This window comes from Littorina saxatilis, linkage group LG6 (assembly GCF_037325665.1).
Source record: "Littorina saxatilis isolate snail1 linkage group LG6, US_GU_Lsax_2.0, whole genome shotgun sequence".
Lineage (NCBI taxonomy): Eukaryota > Metazoa > Mollusca > Gastropoda > Littorinimorpha > Littorinidae > Littorina > Littorina saxatilis.
In genome coordinates, this window is record NC_090250.1 from 13,925,078 (window position 1) to 13,944,899 (window position 19,822).

General features: G+C 40.4%; 1 protein-coding gene across 8 annotated transcripts in view; it reads left to right on the forward strand.

The window, feature by feature from the left end:
- LOC138968575 (la-related protein 1B-like) overlaps nt 1–19,822 on the forward strand; it is a 93,518-nt gene that overhangs the window by 5,596 nt on the left and 68,100 nt on the right. For 2 of the 8 annotated variants that reach the window (XM_070341155.1, XM_070341157.1), the window contains exons 2-4: nt 15,814–15,878; nt 17,798–17,845; nt 19,156–19,173. In XM_070341155.1, coding sequence (XP_070197256.1) covers nt 15,814–15,878; nt 17,798–17,845; nt 19,156–19,173 — 131 coding nt within the window. Of the gene's footprint in view, nt 1–7,726; nt 8,185–8,361; nt 8,473–15,813; nt 15,879–17,797; nt 17,850–19,155; nt 19,174–19,822 lie in introns of those variants that run through there. The other 6 variants (XM_070341158.1, XM_070341159.1, XM_070341161.1 and 3 more) reach the window with 5 other exon arrangements.

Genomic DNA, 19,822 nt, shown 5'->3' on the forward strand with positions numbered 1-19,822 from the left:
GATTGATTGATTGATGTCTGTCTTGAATATTATTTGTTAGCATGGCAGTTGCAGTGATTTTTTTGATATAGATGAAGGCACAGAAAACTGTTCTGCACAGTAATCTCTACATCGGCCAAAGCTTTTACTTGGAATGAGACCATCCGTCAGCTTGGAAACATGCCACAAATCTACATCTTAACTACTTCCAACAAGTTCAATGTTCATGTGCATAGTGTGAATTTTTTTTTTATTAATTCATATTTGAGATTGACACTTGTGGATTCTAAGAAATCAATTAATACCAACAATCCCACTGTGTACAGAAAGCATTGAGGCTGTTGGTTTTGCATTCATGTATCTGTCCAAGTGGAAGGGATGGCCATGTGGCTTGTTCTTCTGTGTTCATGTATGTGTCCAAGTGGGAGGGATGGCCCTGTGGCTTGTTCTTCTGTGTTCATGTATGTGTCCAAGTGGGGAGGGATGGCCATGTGGCTTGTTCTTCTGTGTTCATGTATGTGTCCAAGTGGGAGGAATGGCCCTGTGGCTTGTTCTTCTGTGTCCATGTATGTGTCCAAGTGGGGAGGGATGGCCATGTGGCTTGTTCTTCTGTGTTCATGTATGTGTCCAAGTGGGAGAGATGTCCCTGTAGCTTGTTCTTCTGTGTTCATGTATGTGTCCAAGTGGGGAGGGATGGCCCTGTGGCTTGTTCTTCTGCGTTCAAGTATGTGTCCAAGTGGGAGGGATGGCCATGTGGCTTGTTCTTCTGTGTTCATGTATGTGTCCAAGTGGGGAGGGATGTCCCTGTAGCTTGTTCTTCTGTGTTCATGTATGTGTCCAAGTGGGGAGGGATGTCCCTGTAGCTTGTTCTTCTGTGTTCATGTATGTGTCCAAGTGGGAGGGATGGCCCTGTGGCTTGTTCTTCTGTGTTAATGTATGTGTCCAAGTGGGGAGGGATGTCCCTGTAGCTTGTTCTTCTGTGTTCATGTATGTGGGGAGGGATGTCCCTGTAGCTTGTTCTTCTGTGTTCATGTATGTGTCCAAGTGGGAGGAATGGCCCTGTGGCTTGTTCTTCTGTGTTCATGTATGTGTCCAAGTGGGGATGGATGTCCCTGTAGCTTGTTCTTCTGTGTTCATGTATGTGTCCAAGTGGGGAGGGATGTCCCTGTAGCTTGTTCTTCTGTGTTCATGTATGTGTCCACCCCCCGCGGGTTAGGGGGAGTCCCATATTGGTTGGGACTAGAAAGAATTTACCTGATGCTACCCAGCATGTCGTAAGAGGCGACTAACGGTTCTGTTTCTTCTCTTCTTTTGTCTTATTTCTGCCTTACCAGTCCTTTCACCTATATTTCCTTCCAAGAAAACTCTCCCTACTATTCCCTGCAGTTTTCCAATTCTTTTCTTGTTGTCTTATTTCTACCTGACTGGATCCATCACCTTTATTTCACTTACCAAAAATCTTCTTTTCCACATCTCTGCACCCCGCATGTCGTATGAGGCGACTAACGGATTCTGTTTCTCCTTTTACCCTTGTTAAGTGGTTCTTGTATAGAATATAGTCAATGTTTGTAAAGATTTTAGTCAAGCAGTATGTAAGAAATGTTTAGTCCTTTGTACTGGAAACTTGCATTCTCCCAGTAAGGTCATATATTGTACTACGTTGCAAGCCCCTGGAGCAATTTTTTGATTAGTGCTTTTGTGAACAAGAAACACTTAACAAGTGGCTCTATCCCATCTCCCCCCCCTTTCCCCTATCCCATCTCCCCCCTTTCCCTCGTCGCGATATAACCTTCGTGGTTGAAAACGACGTTAAACACCAAATAAAGAAAAGAAAGAAAGAATGTATGTGTCCAAGTGGGAGGGATGGCCCTGTGGCTTGTTCTTCTGCGTTCATGTATGTGTCCAAGGTGGGAGGGATGGCCCTGTGGCTTGTTCTTCTGCGTTCATGTATGTGTCCAAGGTTGAGGGATGGCCATGTGGCTTGTTCTTCTGCGTTCATGTATGTGTCCAAGGTGGGAGGGATGGCCATGTGGCTTGTTCTTCTGCGTTCATGGGATGAAACTGACACCATTTTTATGTGCATAGACGTTTTTACCCGCCATTTACTGTGATTTAGGCAGCCATACAACGCTTTCAACGGATGCATGCTGGGTATTTTTGTATTTCAATAACCCGTGGAACTCTGACATGGATTACAATATCTTTTCTGTGCGCACTTGTGCTTGTGTGTACACACGAAGAGGTATAATTCACTAGCAGGTAGTGGGTGGGATTAGAAGTAGAACACGCGACCTTCCACATTGGAGGCAGGCATCTTGTCCTCCAGGCCATTGTGCCCGTCTTATGGCTTGTACAAGTCTGTGCAGATTTTAGATGGTGAGATGGATTCTTTACTTGTGAAAAAGTACAGGTTTCCTTTTAGATAATTTGCATACAGAAAGTCACACAACCAGTTTATTACAATAATCAATGGTCGGTTTCAAAATGAGTGGGTAAAGTGTTGGTTTGCAGCTCTCTAATTCAAATGTTTTAAGTGCGACGGATAAAATCACAAACATTGCTTGCATCCATATAGCCACATAAATAGTGTTAGGTGTGCATAGTATTAGTAGTTCACTTTACTGACTCAGGCTACAGCAGTGGGTCACCTCAAATATTAATGTGTCGGTGGCATGGCCAAGGCCTTACCCTAAATTGTGTGCATTTAGAGGGTATCTTTATTTTTGTCTTAGCTGGCACGCTGCTGGAACGTTGAGTGTCCATAGAATCATATGCCAAAAACCTTTGAAACTGAAAGTGGAGGATGTGTTTTACTTTTAGACGGTACTTGAGAGATGAGAGACAACTTGAGACAAAAGCATGGTTTGGCAAAGTTACCTGAAGTGTCTGATGCAGGATTGGTTGCAGTGTGCAGCTCCCTGGCTATCAGTGAATGTTGTAATTTGGTGAACTTACTTGTAGAAGGAGGATCAAAACTGACGTTTTTCTTCTTCTTCTTCTTCTTTGTTCATGGGCTTAGACTCCCACGTTCACTCATGTTTTCAGCACGAGTGGATTTTTACGTGTATGACCGTTTTTACCCCGCCATTCAGGCAGCCATACGCCGATTTCGGGGGAGGCATGCTGGGTATTTTCGTGTTTCTATAACCCACCAAACTCTGACATGGATTACAGGATCTTTTCCGTGCGCACTTGGTCTTGTGCTTGCGTGTACACACAAAGGTCTGTACATAAGTTGACCTGGGAGATCGGAAAAATCTCCACTCTTAACCCACCAGGCGGCAGCAACCGGGATTCGAACTCACGACCTCCCGATTAGGAGGCCGACGTCTTACCACTGCGCCCGTCGCAAAACTGACGTTTAAAAAGAAGAGTGAAAAATACAAGAAACATCTGCAACAGTGCAAGTTCTGCCCCTCTTGACACATGTTTGCATAATCAAGCAAATGGCACCAGTAAAATTTGTGCATACTTGACAGCTGCAGGGAGACACAAAGACTAGTGTATTGAATATGTTGTTCATTCAATCATTGTTTGAATCCATTAGGGCCCTCTAACAATACTAGATTATTATGAAATTGCCAGTAACACCTGAGGGGTAGAAAAGGTAAGTGTTGGTCACTTGGTCAGTTGGTGCATCTACCAGCTCATTACTCAAAGTAATATCTGGTACATGCTGAATGTGTTTGTGTGAAATACACTTCAAATTATTTGATATTCCAAAATTAATCGGGGGGGGTGCAAAGTGTTTGCAGTGGACACACAAAGCGCTTTAAGGCAGTCTGCTTTCTATTTCTGAACACAATAATCCTTGAAGGCATGGTTTTTGTCGTATGGCTACCCAACTTTGGTCTATATATCTGAACACAATAATCCTTGAAGGCATGGTTTTTGTCGTATGGCTACCCAACTTTGGTCTATATATCTGAACACAATAATCCTTGAAGGCATGGTTTTTGTCGTATGGCTACCCAACTTTGGTCTATATATCTGAACACAATAATCCTTGAAGGCATGGTTTTTGTCGTATGGCTACCCAACTTTGGTCTATAGATATATCTGCAATGACTTGTGCAGATGATAGGAGCATTATTATATTGCTAGCTGAAATATAATCAGCAGACCTGGGAACCCATACAATTTTGCCGTATTTTGTACCCATGATTGTCTAGAATACGGTCAGTGGATAATAAATACAAAGAGAAAAATTCCTAGACTACTTTTCTTCACAAACGCACCCCGAGGCCGATCCAGTATTTTGACACATGATCACAGTTTTTGTCAGTAAACATTGAAAGAAGCATTTGTTTTAAATGTATTGGTCAACTTAATTAACTGTGCGAAGGACGCATGCCAAACATGTTTGAATCATAGATGTTAAAGGCATATGTACGCGCTCCCGTTCCCGCAGTGGGGCACTGCGGTTATGAAATTAAAGGCCCCTCCTGTTTTTGGAACCGCAGGAGCTTTCTAGTTTGCTGTTATGTAGATTTTTGGTTCCTCTTTCCTGTCATGCTCTCTTTTTCTTCATGAATTCTTTTCTTTTTTCAGCCTTCTTGCTCATTCACCTGTATTTTTTCCAAAAATCTCTTCTCTTGCCGCTTGTCTCGCGATTCATGTATAGTTTAATCTGTTAGTGTTCTGATGTAAGTCCAGCAGTAGATAGGTTAAGCCTATTTTAACATACTGGAAACTGGTAATCTTCCAGTAGGTATTAATTTAGTTTTACTAAAGCCTGCTGGGACACAAGTAATGGGTTAGTGCATTTGTAAACAGGAATCGCTTGACAAGTGGCCCCCTTCATCCCCCCCTTCCTCGTCCTGATATGGCTCTGCGTAGTCGGCTGGACGTTAAGCAACAAATAAACAAACAAACGCGCTCCCGTGTTTACAAAGTGTAGTTTGCCCATAATCGATGTCAAACGCACCATAAGACCATATAATGACGATATGTCACCATGCGCGGACCATAATACATGCATTACAGCTTGTTCTAGCCTCTGAAAAAGTGAGGATGTCAACAAAGCCGCGGTGTTAGCTCCCTTGCATCAACGTTACATGTGTTGCCAAATCTATAAATAGGACGATCCAGATCAAAATGAAAATTAACATATCTCAACATTGAAGGGGTCCTAGACCACAATATTTTGCAGGGAACTTAATTTAGCATGTCTCCAGCTGTTGGTAAAGCAATTAGCGTGTATAGTCATCGAGTACATATGCCTTTAAATGCTGTGTGGAGTACGCTCATTTTTCTGAAAATACACCAAGTTTGTTTGAGAACACTCCAAGTGCAAAACAGGGGTTCCCAGGTCTGAATCAGTCTAAGGTCATGCATCGCTGTTCATATGGAGTTTTCTTAAAATCCTAGCTGCTTGATTAAACTTGCCAGTAGACCGTTCTAAAATGTTGAGCCATCTGTGCTGCATGTATAAAATGACGTAAGCGGCTCTAAAGTAAAAGTTGGTTTGGTTCAGCTGCAGGATGTTTCTCCCAAGAAGATTGTTTTGTTGGAGGAGATTTCTTTTTTGAAAACTGCCATCATTGACAGTGAGTGTGATATTGTGAGGTGGTTTTTTCAGAGGGCAAAAAGAATGAAGAGACCTTTGTGCTTACAATGACACTGGATCTGAGATGGCAATTTTTTTAAATCCCAACCCAATAATTGTCAAGTTTTCATGGGAGTTGCATTCATTCAGGAATCTGTTTCACCATCAAGGCACTTTATCTGGATGTTGTAACATGCCTGCCTCATATTAGATCACCATTATTATATGGCTCTGGATATCTGAATAGCCAACACACAAGCAACAGCTTTTCGGCCAATTTTAGACCAATCTTTACCCCCTGCGGGTTAGGGGGAAGAATTTACCCGATGCTCCCGACTAACGGATTCTGTTTCTCCTTTTACCCTTGTTAAGTGTTTCTTGTATAGAATATAGTCAATGTAAGCAGTATGTAAGAAATGTTAAGTCCTTTGTACTGGAAACTTGCATTCTCCCAGCAAGGTCATATATTGTACTACATTGCAAGCCCCTGGAGCAATTTTTTGATTAGTGCTTTTGTGAACAAGAAACAATTAACAAGTGGCTCTATCCCATCCCCCCCTTTCCCCATCGCGATATAACCTTGAACGGTTAAAAACGATGTTAAACACCAAATAAAGAAAGAAAGACCAATCTTTGAAAATTGGCCAGTAAGGCATGGCCCTTCTAGTCCTATTACAGCTGGGTAAGACCGCACAGCTTGCTGACACAGACACACAGATGAGGAAGCAATGGTTTTGACAGCTGAAGGCTGTGTGTGCTGGACCAATGTATGAAACAAGCTGACAGTAACAGATTCAAATCTCCCTTTGATCAGCTATACCCAGTGAAAATTGTCAGGCATGCTGTGGCGCAAGGTTTGAATACAGGTGTGAGGGACTTGGAAGTTTGTTTGTTTTTGCTTAAAAATGATATGGCCAAGACATTTTTATTTTTTACTTCTGGTGTTTGTGGGTCCCGCACAGACCTTCACTTTTCCCTTCCGACCCCGGAACTTATTTTTGACCCTTCGAGTTCAACCAAACATTTTTGTTTAAATAAAAGTGAACAAAAAAATTTGATTTTGCAGACTTTTCAGGAAAATCTACCCTTCTATGACATCTATGTCACACATCTGGCCTGAGCTCGCCAATAAAAAGCCACATGTGCCTTGTGGAAGAAAAAAAGTTAAGACCCTAAAAAATAATGTGGCCTTGTTATGGAAGCAAACTGCTTTTTTTTTGGGGGGGAGGGGGGCTTATCATAGGGTAATGTTTTATATTGTATAGCCCTTCCTCTGCAATGAATGGCAAAATAGCTGTGGAGTGTTTAGTTGACCTCACAATTGGAGCTGTCATTCCAGTTTCCTGTTTGTGGAGACATTGACATTGTGGTACCGCGTGACTGTGGTGTTTTGGTCGTTGTATTAGTAAATGTGCAAGCTTTGTTTGTTACTGCGTGGTTGTCGAAGAGTGTACAATGTTCAGCCTATATTAGCTTTTTCAGGAAGATGAATGCATTATCATTTCCATTCAGATGACTGTTGGTGTCAGTGTTCATTATTTTAGAAAATGGTTTCGCGAAGAAGTATTCTTGGTTAGTTCACTCAATGACTGTACCTACACAGCAGATCAGCATGAGCGGTTTCATGAGGAACCCCCACTCCCTTGCTCCAAGTATGTCAGATACACAGTTATTGTGAATAAGGGCTTGCTGACCAGGTTTTTGTGTGTACAACCTTGTAGACAGATACAACCGTGTGCATGTAAAGCAGGAGTCAACTGCAGTTTGGTTCGCAATCGATACAGGGAAAACAGTTGAGTCGGATCAGGCGACTGAATTATCTATCACTGGCGACACACTTTTATTCTCCACCAGACAACCCTACAAGACCTAATGTGTGTCTGGATAAGATAATCGTGAGCATAACTGAATTCAATTGGAGTTTCGGAGATTGATTGAGTCATTTTCCTCCTTATTGCAGAAATTTGGAATCAGTGTGCGTAAACTCCAGTGGTCAAATATATGTGGGGGGGGGGGGGGGGGGGGGGGTGGGGGGGGGGGGTGGGGGGTGCCCACGGTCCCGCCCCAAAATTGAGGACAATTTTCTTTTACGCACACATTAAGTAAAGTGTGCCGTTATGTTTGTGTGAAAACTACCAGATGTTGTATTGCGAGAGAATAGCGATGGAAGGGCAAGTGGGTCTGTACACACAGTCGTCTTTACTGGCTGAATAAAACCCTCATGTCATGTGCCACTGGCTGGCGACGTCACACGGACACGATTTTTTACAAGGGGTCGGAGGGGTACCTTGAAGGCCGCGCAGAGATGGGACCTTGTCAGTGACATACACTGTCCGCGCAGAGATGGGACCTTGTCAGTGACATACACTGACCGCGTAGAGATCATCCCAAAAAGCTTGCAGCGTGGGTGACATGGCACTGCCGTTATACGCCGCTGTCAGATAACGGGAGTGACACAGATGTGACAAGGGCGCTGTGCTAGCGGCGTGTCGCGTACACACCTGTTGTGGAAGTGTCGTGCTGTGTAGCGGGACTTCTCGTGGCTTCAGCACCTTGCCATATTGTGCCTCGCGACGGGCCCTCTCACGTGTGCAATATGGACACTTTAAGGGATGTAGCTGTTGCTTCCAAAGGGAAATGGACTTCGAAAAGCAAAGGTAACCTTGTTTCAAAATCACTGCCTTTTCTTACTGATATGACATCAGGCTTTATAGTCGTATGCAAAACTAATTTAGCCCGTTTCGAGATGTTTGCCTTACTGGCGAAACGGAAGGTCAATCTGTCTTATCCGAGCAGCTCACGTGTTCAGGGGTGTTTTTGTTTACTCGGATTTGTGCGTTGGTCAATTTGGTTCACTTGTGAGGTGAAAAGCTTGTCCTTTGCTGAATCTTGTGTGGTCATCCAAGGTTGTTCGCTGCCGAGAAGTGGACATGCGTTTTTGAAGGGTGAGGGTGCGCGTATTGTTCCTTTAGACGGTGCAATATGTTGCCTTGCATTTCCCATCTCGCAGCACAAAAAAGCTCAAGTCTGAGGACCGATGTGCTGACGGATTGACAGAAATGGGACAGAGATTAATGCAAGGCAAGGTGTGTGCGCTAAAGCGTGACAGCTGCGGGGCATGGAGTTTTGCTTTTGGTCACATCTGACGTGTTGCATCAGCATCCGGATGTTCTGTGAATGCCTGTTGTTTGATGATTGCTGGATACCCAGTCAACCTGGGACCCCGAAGGTCGCCTGAGAGTGACAGCAAGTGCCTGGTCAAGTCACGGACGTGAGGCATAGGGCCTAACTAACAGCCGTCTTATCTCAGCTAGGGTCACTGGTGGGAACAGTAGCTTCTGATGACTTGGACAGGTAGTCCAGATTGGAAGGGGAGGGGGGGGGGGGGTGGAGGACACCAAGAGGGAAAAAACATGAGAGAGAGAGAGAGAATATGAGAGATGGCAGAGTGTGAGTTTGTGTGCAAGGAATGATATGGAGTATTTGATCAGGGCTTTACTGTTGCTGTCCAAACTTACATGAGTAGCTGGGTTTAATGCAAATTGGCTGCCTCAGGGTATTTGATTGGCCCTTTGTATTTCAGCAATTAAGCTGAGTGTTTTCATATACGATGTAGTTTTTCACCCTGATTTTACTGACACTGATAGTCGTAGATTATTTGTAGGCTGAATATATAGATATTGTGTGTGTGTGATTGAGTGTGTGTGGTTTGTATTTATAGTGTATCTATTCAATAAACATGTGTTCTTTTGATCTGACGCTGGACTTGTTAGATTTTTACGGCCCAGTAAGTGCTATGCGGATCAGCACTCTCTTGTACACATACGGTTGTTTGATGTGTCTTTTGTCTTTCACATTTTGAGGACACAGTGGAAATTTTAAGACCTAAACAAAGCGGCAAAAATCAGGTCTCAAAAATCAGGTCTCAAAAAGGAGGGAGTCTTAACATGGGGGTAAATTTGCAGAGGTTATGCACAGAAAGTCTTGAGAAACAGGGTTTTAAAGGGAGGGGGTGTTGAAAGGGGGGTTCCACTGTAAAACATTTCTCTTGTGCTGCTTTTCATCCAGAGCATGGTGAATGATGGAAAGTGGATGACAGCTTGTCCACCTGGTGTCACTTTGCTTTTTGCCAGAAGCAAAATAAACAAGACAAGGCAAATAGTCAGACATAATCCCAAAACAGGGGACACCAACTGTGTTGTTGCATTACCCTTGCCCTGTTGAATGACAAGTATGTGAAGTAAAATGAATGGGGACAGGAACATAATTATTTTCTTGATATATATATGCTTCATACACACACACTTTTCTCAACCCCCCACCCCCTTCCCTTCTAGTTCTGCCACTAGTTCTATTGCATGGGAAAACGGCCCATTTTTTTTTTAAAGTTTTTATTTTTATTCTTCAGGGTATCAGACATGTGCAAGCATAAGCAGTGCAGCACTGTGCTTGTTTGCTTGCAGTGTTTACACTACCATTTATACTGCGTGTGGCATATTGAGCAGCATGCGGGCACCTGCTCTTGATATAGAGCACTTTACCCCCACATTCTAATAGGAACTTTGATTACGTTTGAACTTGAGGAGCACCCTCGGTGATAACCTTTATTTTTGCTGTTGGGAGCCTTCTGGCCATATTACTTGTCATTGCTATGTCAGGAGACTCAGGGTTACAGATTTTAATGTACTATATTCCTTGTCATTGCTATGTCAGGAGACTCAGGGTTACATATTTTAATGTAATATATTACTTGTGTCATTGTGGGCGGGGATGTAGCTCAGTCGGTAGCGCGCTGGATTTGTATCCAGTTGGCCGCTGTCAGCGTGAGTTCGTCCCCACGTTCGGCGAGAGATTTATTTCTCAGAGTCAACTTTGTGTCCAGACTCTCCTCGGTGTCCGAACACCCCCGTGTGTGCACGCAAGCACAAGACCAAGTGCGCACGAAAAAGATCCTGTAATCCATGTCAGAGTTCGGTGGGTTATAGAAACACGAAAATACCCAGCATGCTTCCTCCAAAAGCGGTGTATGGCTGCCTAAATGGCGGGGTAAAAACGGTCATACACGTAAAATTCCACTTGTGCAAAAAAAACCACGTAAAAGCTGTGGGAGTTTCAGCCCATGAACAAACAAACTTACTTGTGTCATTGCTATGTCAGGAGACTCAGGGTTACAGATTTTAATGTACTATATTACTTGTCATTGCTATGTCAGGAGACTCAGGGTTACAGATTTTAATGTAATATATTACTTGTCATTGTTATGTCAGGAGGCTCAGGGTTACAGATTGTAATGTAATATATTACTTGTGCTTACTCTCTCCCCTGAGTGTAGATATTAAAATGTGAAACACAGGAAAGGTTAATGTGGCAATTGCTGTAGTTTTACAGAGATATATTTTTCAAATTTATACAAAGTTTACATTTCAATGTATAGCGAAAAAGTCATTTTAATTTCTCCACCTCCTGATTTTGAGATTAGACTTTTTTTTATGGCTTTGGATTGATTGATAAAAACCCTGACTACGACTAATCAGATTTGGTCCCCCAAGGGAGACAACAGTTTTAAGAGTACTTTTTGCACTCTCAGAGATTTGGTTTGGCGTCAGCAATCAGCAAAACGATGAAACCTCATTTAATTTGAAAAAAAAAATTCAGCTGCTGTGCTATCATTTTGGCAGATTTGACCATTTTTCCTTCACTTTATAACTGTTTGTGTTTATTCTCTTAATCATTTATTTATTATTTAAATGTTATTGTTCTTTTAATAAAGTCCTTTGTCCTCGCTTTTGACAAATGAGTAACCATCCTTTTACTGTTTTAGACATTTACACACAAAATAACAGCCTATCAACTTCTTGAACTCAAGGTCAAGTTTTTGTGCAGAGTAGGTTCTTGTTAATGCTGAATTAATATATATATCAGATTGACTAATATGTGACTTTTCCTTCTGGAAAAAGTTCCAACCATGTACAGAAATCGGTCGGATTGTAGGTTTTTGGTTTGTGTACACACATTTCTGTGCAAAAGACTGTACAGATGAGATCTGTGCTTGTGTGTATGATCGCTTACACAAGAAGGAAGATAGCTTTAAAATCGTGTAGTTAGCGGACAGAGCTCGTGTAATGTTTGTTTTCAGATATTTTCTGAGATCAGACCATCGTTTCTCAATATAAAATAGGATTCCATCTCATTTGAGTGAGATTCTCATGAAATGTAGCTCAAAGCTGAAACAGAATCTGTCAACATTAGTAAATACTTCCGCTTCTGCAAATTTACCTTTTCCCCCTTTTTAATTGCCAGAATGGATGTCGGGTTTAGCACTTAGCAGATTCTGGGATGTGAAGAATGCTTTCTCCCATGTACAATAAGAGAAAGGAAAATGAACACTTGTGAATATATTGTTATTGAACGAAAGGTTTTTTTTTTTTTTTTTTTTTTTTTTTTTTTTTTTTTTGCCAAGCACATCATTGTGGGGCTTTTAATCAATAACATGCATACATCAACATTTATAATAGATATGTTTGGCAAGTATACACAACACACAGCATTAGGACATAACAGACAGACGGACATATAGCATACCGTTCTTCTACAAGTAAGGCCGGAGCTTGACATAGCATGCAGATTACAATACTTGACATTATGGACGTATTACCTGCTTAATAATAATACAGTCAGTTAATAATACCGTCAAACAAAGACAAAAAACGAAAAGAAACAAACAAAAATCAAAGCCAAAATACATATATCATCACATCTCTGCACAACCTAGCGTACTACCTAACCAACTCTTCATATGGGGACCATAATTCAACAAATTTGGTAATGTTACCAGATTTGAAACTCGAATATTTTTCTATTTCAAATCTGTATTTCAAATTTCTTAGAAATATTTCTAACAGTGGCCTTGTCTCTTGTAACTTACTCTTATACATATAAAACTTTGCAAACAAAATGATAAAATCCAAAACCACATCTACCTTAACATTGTTCATACACCCAAACAAAATAAATTCTGTAAAAAGAACATGTGCGCGGTAAATACCACTTCTGTTTAACAGTTCTTCCAAGTCAGTCCAAAATTTCCGACTAAGCGGGCAGTACCAAAATATATGTGAAATTGTTTCATTTTCAATTTTACAAAAGGCACAAAGGGGACTGTCAAGAATCTTTTGAACAAATAGCCGGCTAGCAACACCAAGAATGCGGTGAAGCAATCTGGTCTGGAACCATCTTAACTGTGTGTCCTTAGTTGTTTTGAAACACTTATCAAAAATCTGTTTCCAGTTCAGGTTGTAAAAATACATATTCCATCTGTTCATGCCTGCAGGGTTATCATCAAATTTTGATTTCAAAAGGACTTCTTTAATTGCCTGTTTGCCTCTACAAATAATCTGCCAGGGTTTATAATCCCTAATCTGAAAACCATTCAACGAATCAATTTTTACTTTTCTCTGATATTTTCGTAGGGACTTAATCACTCCCTCATAGAATAAAAAATTAGTTTGAACAAAAGGAAAATTTAACCTAAATTCTTCAAAGGTAAAGAAATTTCCATTTAAATGTAGCAACTGATGGATAAACACTACATCATTTTCAATCCATTCCTTATTTACTATTGTACCGTGGTCTCGTATAATGTTCAAATTGTAATGTATACATTCGGAAACAAAATCATTCACATTAATTACCTCGCTTAAGGAACAGCATTTCTTATAATGTTTCAAAACATCCTTCCAAAAACTGTTACCACATCGTTTCATTAACACATTTACATACTCGGCACCCACTTTAAATATGTCTTTCATTCCAGGTATCATATCAAAGATAAGCTTTTTTACATCAAATTCAAACATCTTTAGTCTGCGAATCCAATTTATCTTTACTGATGCCACAAAAGTGTAAATGTCAATCATATTCAGACCACCACTGCAATAAGGTCTGCAAACGACATTACGCCGAATCTTTGCAGGTTTACCATTCCACAGGAAGGAATAAAAGGCTGCATTCACTTCTCGTAAAAACTCTTCGGGTGGGTCTGGCAATACAGTTAATAAATAAACCAATTTTGAAAGGACCAAAGTTTTCAAAATTGTAATTCTACCGAATGGTGTTAACTGTCTTCTGCTCCAATCGTTTAAAATTCTTTTAATCTCTTTTAATTTTCCTTCATAATTAATTTCCAGAATGTTGCCGGTGTTAGTTGAAAATTTGACTCCCAATACTTTAAAGATCCCAGGGTCCCAACAGAAGTTCATATCCCTCATATATCTTTCTTGTGAATTTTGCTTTCTTCCAATCCAGACAATTTGAGTTTTTTCATTGTTTATCTTTAATCCGGAAAATTTGGAAAATTTCTGTAAAGTTTTAACACATTCAACAAACGATTCCTTACTGCCATCCAAATAAAGAGTTGTATCGTCCGCAAATTGAGACAATAACACTTCCTCGTTATTCAATTTCAATCCTTTTATCACAGAATTATTACGTAACATTAATGATAGTATCTCGGAACATATTAAATACAAATATGGTGAGAGGCTATCGCCTTGTCGGACGCCTCTTCTTATATTAAACCAACCAGAATATTGGCCATTTACTGTAACACATGTCTGTATATCTTGGTAAAAAACTTGTATCCACTGTTTTACATCGTTTCCAAAATTGAAAAAATCCAATGCCTTTTGTAAAAAGGGCCAAGACACACTGTCGAACGCCTTTTCAAAGTCAATTGCAAGCAACAAACCTGGTATATTTTCTCTTTCAGTAAACACCAACACATCATACAGCAAACGTATATTGTCTCCGATAAATCTTCCTTTCATAAAACCTGTTTGGTGTTCACTAATAATCTTAGGTAGCATTATTTTCAATCTATTCGCAATACAGGATGAACAAATTTTATAGGATATGTTAAGCAGGGATATTGGCCGCCAGTTCTTAATAAATTGTTTTGGCTTGTCTTGTTTCGGAATGCATGTAATAATGCCTTGTTTCTGTGTAACGGACAATTCTCCACATTGAAATCCAGCATTTGCAGAACGCAGCAGAAATAATCCAATATCCTGGAAGAAATATTTATAGAATTCTGTTGTAAACCCGTCAGGTCCTGGGCTTGTTCCGTTTTTCATTTTCCGTAATGCTGAGCACATTTCAGTATAGGTAAGATTCCCCTCAATATTATCTCTGTCTTCATTTGTCAAAACGGGATGTGTTTTTTCCATAAATAGTTCCTGTAAATCAACATCTTCTGTTGGTTGCAGATTATACAAATCTTCATAAAACTGTTTCACGTTTTGTAAAATCTGTCTGTGTTCAAATATTAATTCACCAGTGTCGCCATTTTGCAAAAAAACTCATGGCCTTATTCTGATAGTGGCGGTTTTCCATATTACAAAAGTACTTACTCGCCTTTTCTCCTTCTAACTGCCACCTAGCTTTTGATCTTATCAACATACCATCAATCTTTTTCTTCCTCACGTTTTCCAGCTGGGTATTTAACATTTCAATCAGTAATAAGGAATCATTGGTCACATTATTTTCTAATAGCTGTAGTCTCATCATTAATTCTTTTTCAATGTTTACTTCTCTTTTTTTCTTTTCGGAGGCGTAGGCAATTGTCTTTCCCCTAATTTCCATTAATAAGGTTTCAAAAAATAACTGATCGCTTATTCTAAATTGTATTTCATCATTGGGTATTAAATGTATACCATCCATATCATACACTGGCAGTGCGTAAAACTTCTTCACATCAATAATTAGTTTCTTTATCTCTTTAAACATATTCACTATCAAACATCAGCGAGTTATTACATTTCCAAAAAGGTCTGTTTCTTTTTATATCTTCTGTCTTAAAAGATTTTTTTGTTAGGGTGGGGGGGTGGGGGGGGGGGGGGGTGTCAGACAGGCTTGTATGATTGTGTTAGGGTTGTCACTTCAGGGATAAATGAGGCAGTTTTGTGGGAATGTCAAGACAGTTTGACCTGATCAGTGATGTATGCATGTCATTGTTGTGACCCAGGACAGCTGTGTTTCGTCAAAGCTGTCAGTTCCCCCAAGTCCACCCCTTTACTTTTTCTGCACCCTAAACCTAAGTTCATTGTTGTTTTTGTAGTATTTCTCCAGCAATACTTACACACCATTTTTATTAGTGCTTTTGTGAACAAGAAACAATTGACAAGTGGCTCTATCCCATCTCCCCCCTTTCCCCGTCGCGATATAACCTTCGTGGTTGAAAACGACGTTAAACACCAAATAAACAAACACACTATTTTAATGTGTTGCAGAAAAAATCCCCGAGACAAAAATGGTGAAGCCTGCTGCTCAGCCAAAGGAGAAATCTGAAGAAAAGGTGAGAATTTAACTAATATTTTTGCAGGACTATTAAACTTGTTTCTTTTTTTCCGCTTGTTTCCAGATATTTCCTGAGTTGATTAATATTTTTTTTAATGTTTTTTTCCCCTGCAATTATTAGCTGTAACAGCTGGTTGTTTCAAGAATTAGGTTAATCCCAACAGGCCATTGCAAGTTAATAGTTATTGTTGAGAAGGGTGTTTCAGGCTATTTTTGAAGAAAATAGTTGCATTAAAGTTTGAACTATTTTTACATCCTTTTCAATTTTATTTTATGTTTAAATTTGAGTGATGCCCGCATGAAATTGAAGGGCTATTTTAAGTTATTTGTGTACAGCTGCTCCAACCTGTTTTGACGGCTCGTGTTGTACTTGTAGAGGGAGTGACATTTAACACTCTTTATATATACATGTATATATCTTGAACTGTTTTGGGCCGTAGATCCTGAAGCACGATTATCAGAGCAGATTTTGAAAAGTGTTGATATTCAGTGGATGTGCCTTTTATCTACTGACTTTTGAAGTAAAATAGTGGAGACAATTTTGTCATGGTTGAAACATTGTAATTGATCTGAGCATATGTCTTTGTTTTCGTCTTCGACCAAGACATCTGGTATTTTGCTGGGTCACAAAGCCTTTGCCGTATGAGTCACCCTAAACCATAAAGAGTTACTGATTTGTTGTTTTGTTTATGTATTTTAAAGTTAGTACACTTTTGCTTTGTCAGCTTCTTCTCTTACTAATGTTCGCAGACAGTCGACATTTTCATGCTGAGTTAAAGCTTTGATTTCTGTATCGTGGGAAAAGCAGAGTGGCTGTGGGAGAAGCCTGATGCACATGTATTAAGAATAAGAATAAGAATACTTTATTATCTCATAGAGAATTTCAGGCGTGGTACATAACAATAACAGACCTGTTTACCCTTACGATTTTGGCGTATTTTATTACGATTTTCTGCAAAAAATACGCCATTCCGCTATCCGTGTCAAGACTACGATTTTTATAAATGATAAAAATGTTAAAAAAAATAAATAAAAAAATAGTTTTTTTAAAATTTACGTTTGGCATTTTTTTTTCAATGGCAAAATGGGGTGAAAAAGCACAGGACTGACCAGAGATCATGTCTGTCTGATGAGATGCTGGAGAGCCTTCTAGTGGTGAAGTCTCGCCCTCACTCATTCGGCAAGCGCAAGTACAGTAGAGAAGCGCTTGACACACTGAAAAAGGCCTACTACGAGCAAAAGAAAAAGAATCAGTGATGCATGTGCTTTTGATGTGATCTTCTTTGAAATTATGATGACTACAAAAACTGACTGATGTGTTTTATTTGTGAATGATGAATATATGTGCATGATTGCGTTTCGCAGACACAGTTGTCATGTGCGTTGTAATTGGCGACGAATGCTGGATGATTACTATTTTTGTGCCAGGATTACTATTTTGGGGGCTGAGCATTACTCCAAAACACTTATGGGGGTAAACAGGTCTGCAATAATACAAACAGGACATTGTTTTTACATAAGACATATAGCACTATATAACAGGGCAGGTTATAAACACACCTCCCACATATTACAGTTTTGTATGCCAAAAAAAAAATAATGGACAATGTTGGCTTGCTAAATGTTATGTAAATATGGTAGGGCAATGTACAGGAGTTGGGAGTATCCTATGTTGTTTCCCACATGTTTAGTACAGTGCGTTACCCGTGTTGTTCATAAGCCCTCATGTTTAGTACAGTGTGTTACCCGTGTTGTTCATAAGCCCTCATGTTTAGTACAGTGTGTTACCCGTGTTGTTCATAAGCCCTCATGTTTAGTACAGTGTGTTACCCGTGTTGTTCATAAGCCCTCATGTTTAGTACAGTGTGTTACCCGTGTTGTTCATAAGCCCTCATGTTCATCTTCTTTCTGTTTTAGAACCCATCTTTGGATGAGAACTGGCCTGCGCTTTCAGAGGTTACGGATGTAAGTTATTTTGTGTTTTTTTTTATTTACATGTAACTATGCTTATGTGACTGAGAAGAACAAGTCACAGTTCATGTGTAGTGAAGCTTTGGTCAGTGTAACTTGTGTAGAGAACAGACTCAACCGCATGATCTTGGCAAATTTTAGTGCAAGTACGACTTTTTTAATCAGGTTAGCATCAAACCTTGTTTTGTATGTTTGTAAGTATGGTTTTGTTTCTTTCCCAGCAACAACAACATCAAAAAAAAGTACTGTCTGGTAGGTAGGTGCAACAAAGAAATACACTAAAGGATGCCATTGTCAGTATCTGCAGGCATGAGCAAGATCGGTCGCCCACTCGCCACAGGCGACCAGAAATGAGTGTGGGCGAGTAGAAAGTCTTATAAGGATCGCCCACTTGGCGAGTGTAAATTTTGGGTCTGTGGTATTATCATTTTCCGAGCGACGATTGTCTGTTGTGAAGCACGTTGTCGTCTACGATTGCTAATATTAGATGTGATCGGAGCTCCAGTTCCAGCTGATCGAGAAATTCTCTTTAGTGACCATGAACCAATCAGAATGACCGTATGATTTCAGGGTTATCAGGACTTTTCGTTGACGCGATTTTAACCAATCAGAATTGTGTGTCTCAGAAGCCTAGGCAGATCTGAATCTGTAAACATGTAGAAATAACTGCCAGCCCCCCCCCCCCCCCCCCCCCCCCCCAAAAAAAAAAAAAAAAGCCAAACCAGAGGGAACGGAGTCCGAGAGATTGAAAAAGTATGACTCCGGACAAAATCTGACTGATGAGCAGAGAAACTGGCTAAACTATGATCGGGAAAAAAACGTCGTGTGTACTGCTTGAAAAGCATGCCGCTTCTGAGAATGAGAGAAAGGGGCCATTCGTTGTTGGTACGGACAAATTTAAGCTAGAAAACATACGTGCACACGAAACATCAAAGTCTCGCCAACAAAACACCAAAAAATGGGTACCTCAACTGATGCGATCTGTACAGGCGCTTGCAAAGACCTGCTCGCCTTTCACCACGTTTGAATGGATGGAATCGTTTTGTTTTTTTGGAAACTCATTTTTGTGGGCGAGTGAATTTGTTTGTGGGCTAGTCAATTTTGAATTTCACTAGCCCACAAGGCGAGTGAAAATTCTGGAACTTGCTCATGCCTGATCTGTATTTTGGGAGGGGTGAAGGAATAATTAAGGTACTGGTCTCTCTGTGTTTAACTTCTATGTTTTAGCAATTTGCGTCTTTTCAAGACTTTTATCTAGTGGTTGGTGGTTCATGCAACGGGTTTTGTTTGCACATTGTTTTCAGGTAGCAAACGAAAGCCAGGTAAACGTCTGGATGAATTTAGAGCTCTGTGTGTGATGGGTTTTTTCTAGTCATCCCTGGTTCATGCAGCATTATGCTTCATCAGTCCACTTCCACTTGTCACTCCTTTTCTTTAAACCCTTTCAGGCCCTTCTCTTGTTACTTGTAGCATTTTGGCAAACTGTTGTTGCTGTTAGTGGTAACCCTCTTTTTAGACCTCCAATAATCTGAGTAAATCACATCTGAAAAGCGACAGTCTTAAAATGGAGGTAAATTTACAGCAAGTTTGAACAAATAGGGCCTTGAAAGGTGGGGAGGTCATGAAGCATGGTTTTAAGTTGCTTTTTCTTGTTGACTCACATGCGAAGCAAAAGTGAGTCTATGTACTCACCCGAGTCGTCCGGACGTCCGTCCGTCCGTCCGTCCGGAAAACTTTAACGTAAAACTTTAACGTTGGATATTTCTTGGACACTATTCAGTCTATCAGTACCAAATTTGGCAAGATGGTGTATGATGACAAGGCCCCAAAAAACATACATAGCATCTTGACCTTGCTTCAAGGTCAAGGTCGCAGGGGCCATAAATGTTGCGTAAAAAACAGCTATTTTTCACATTTTTGACTCACATGCGAAGCAAAAGTGAGTCTATGTACTCACCCGAGTCGTCCGTC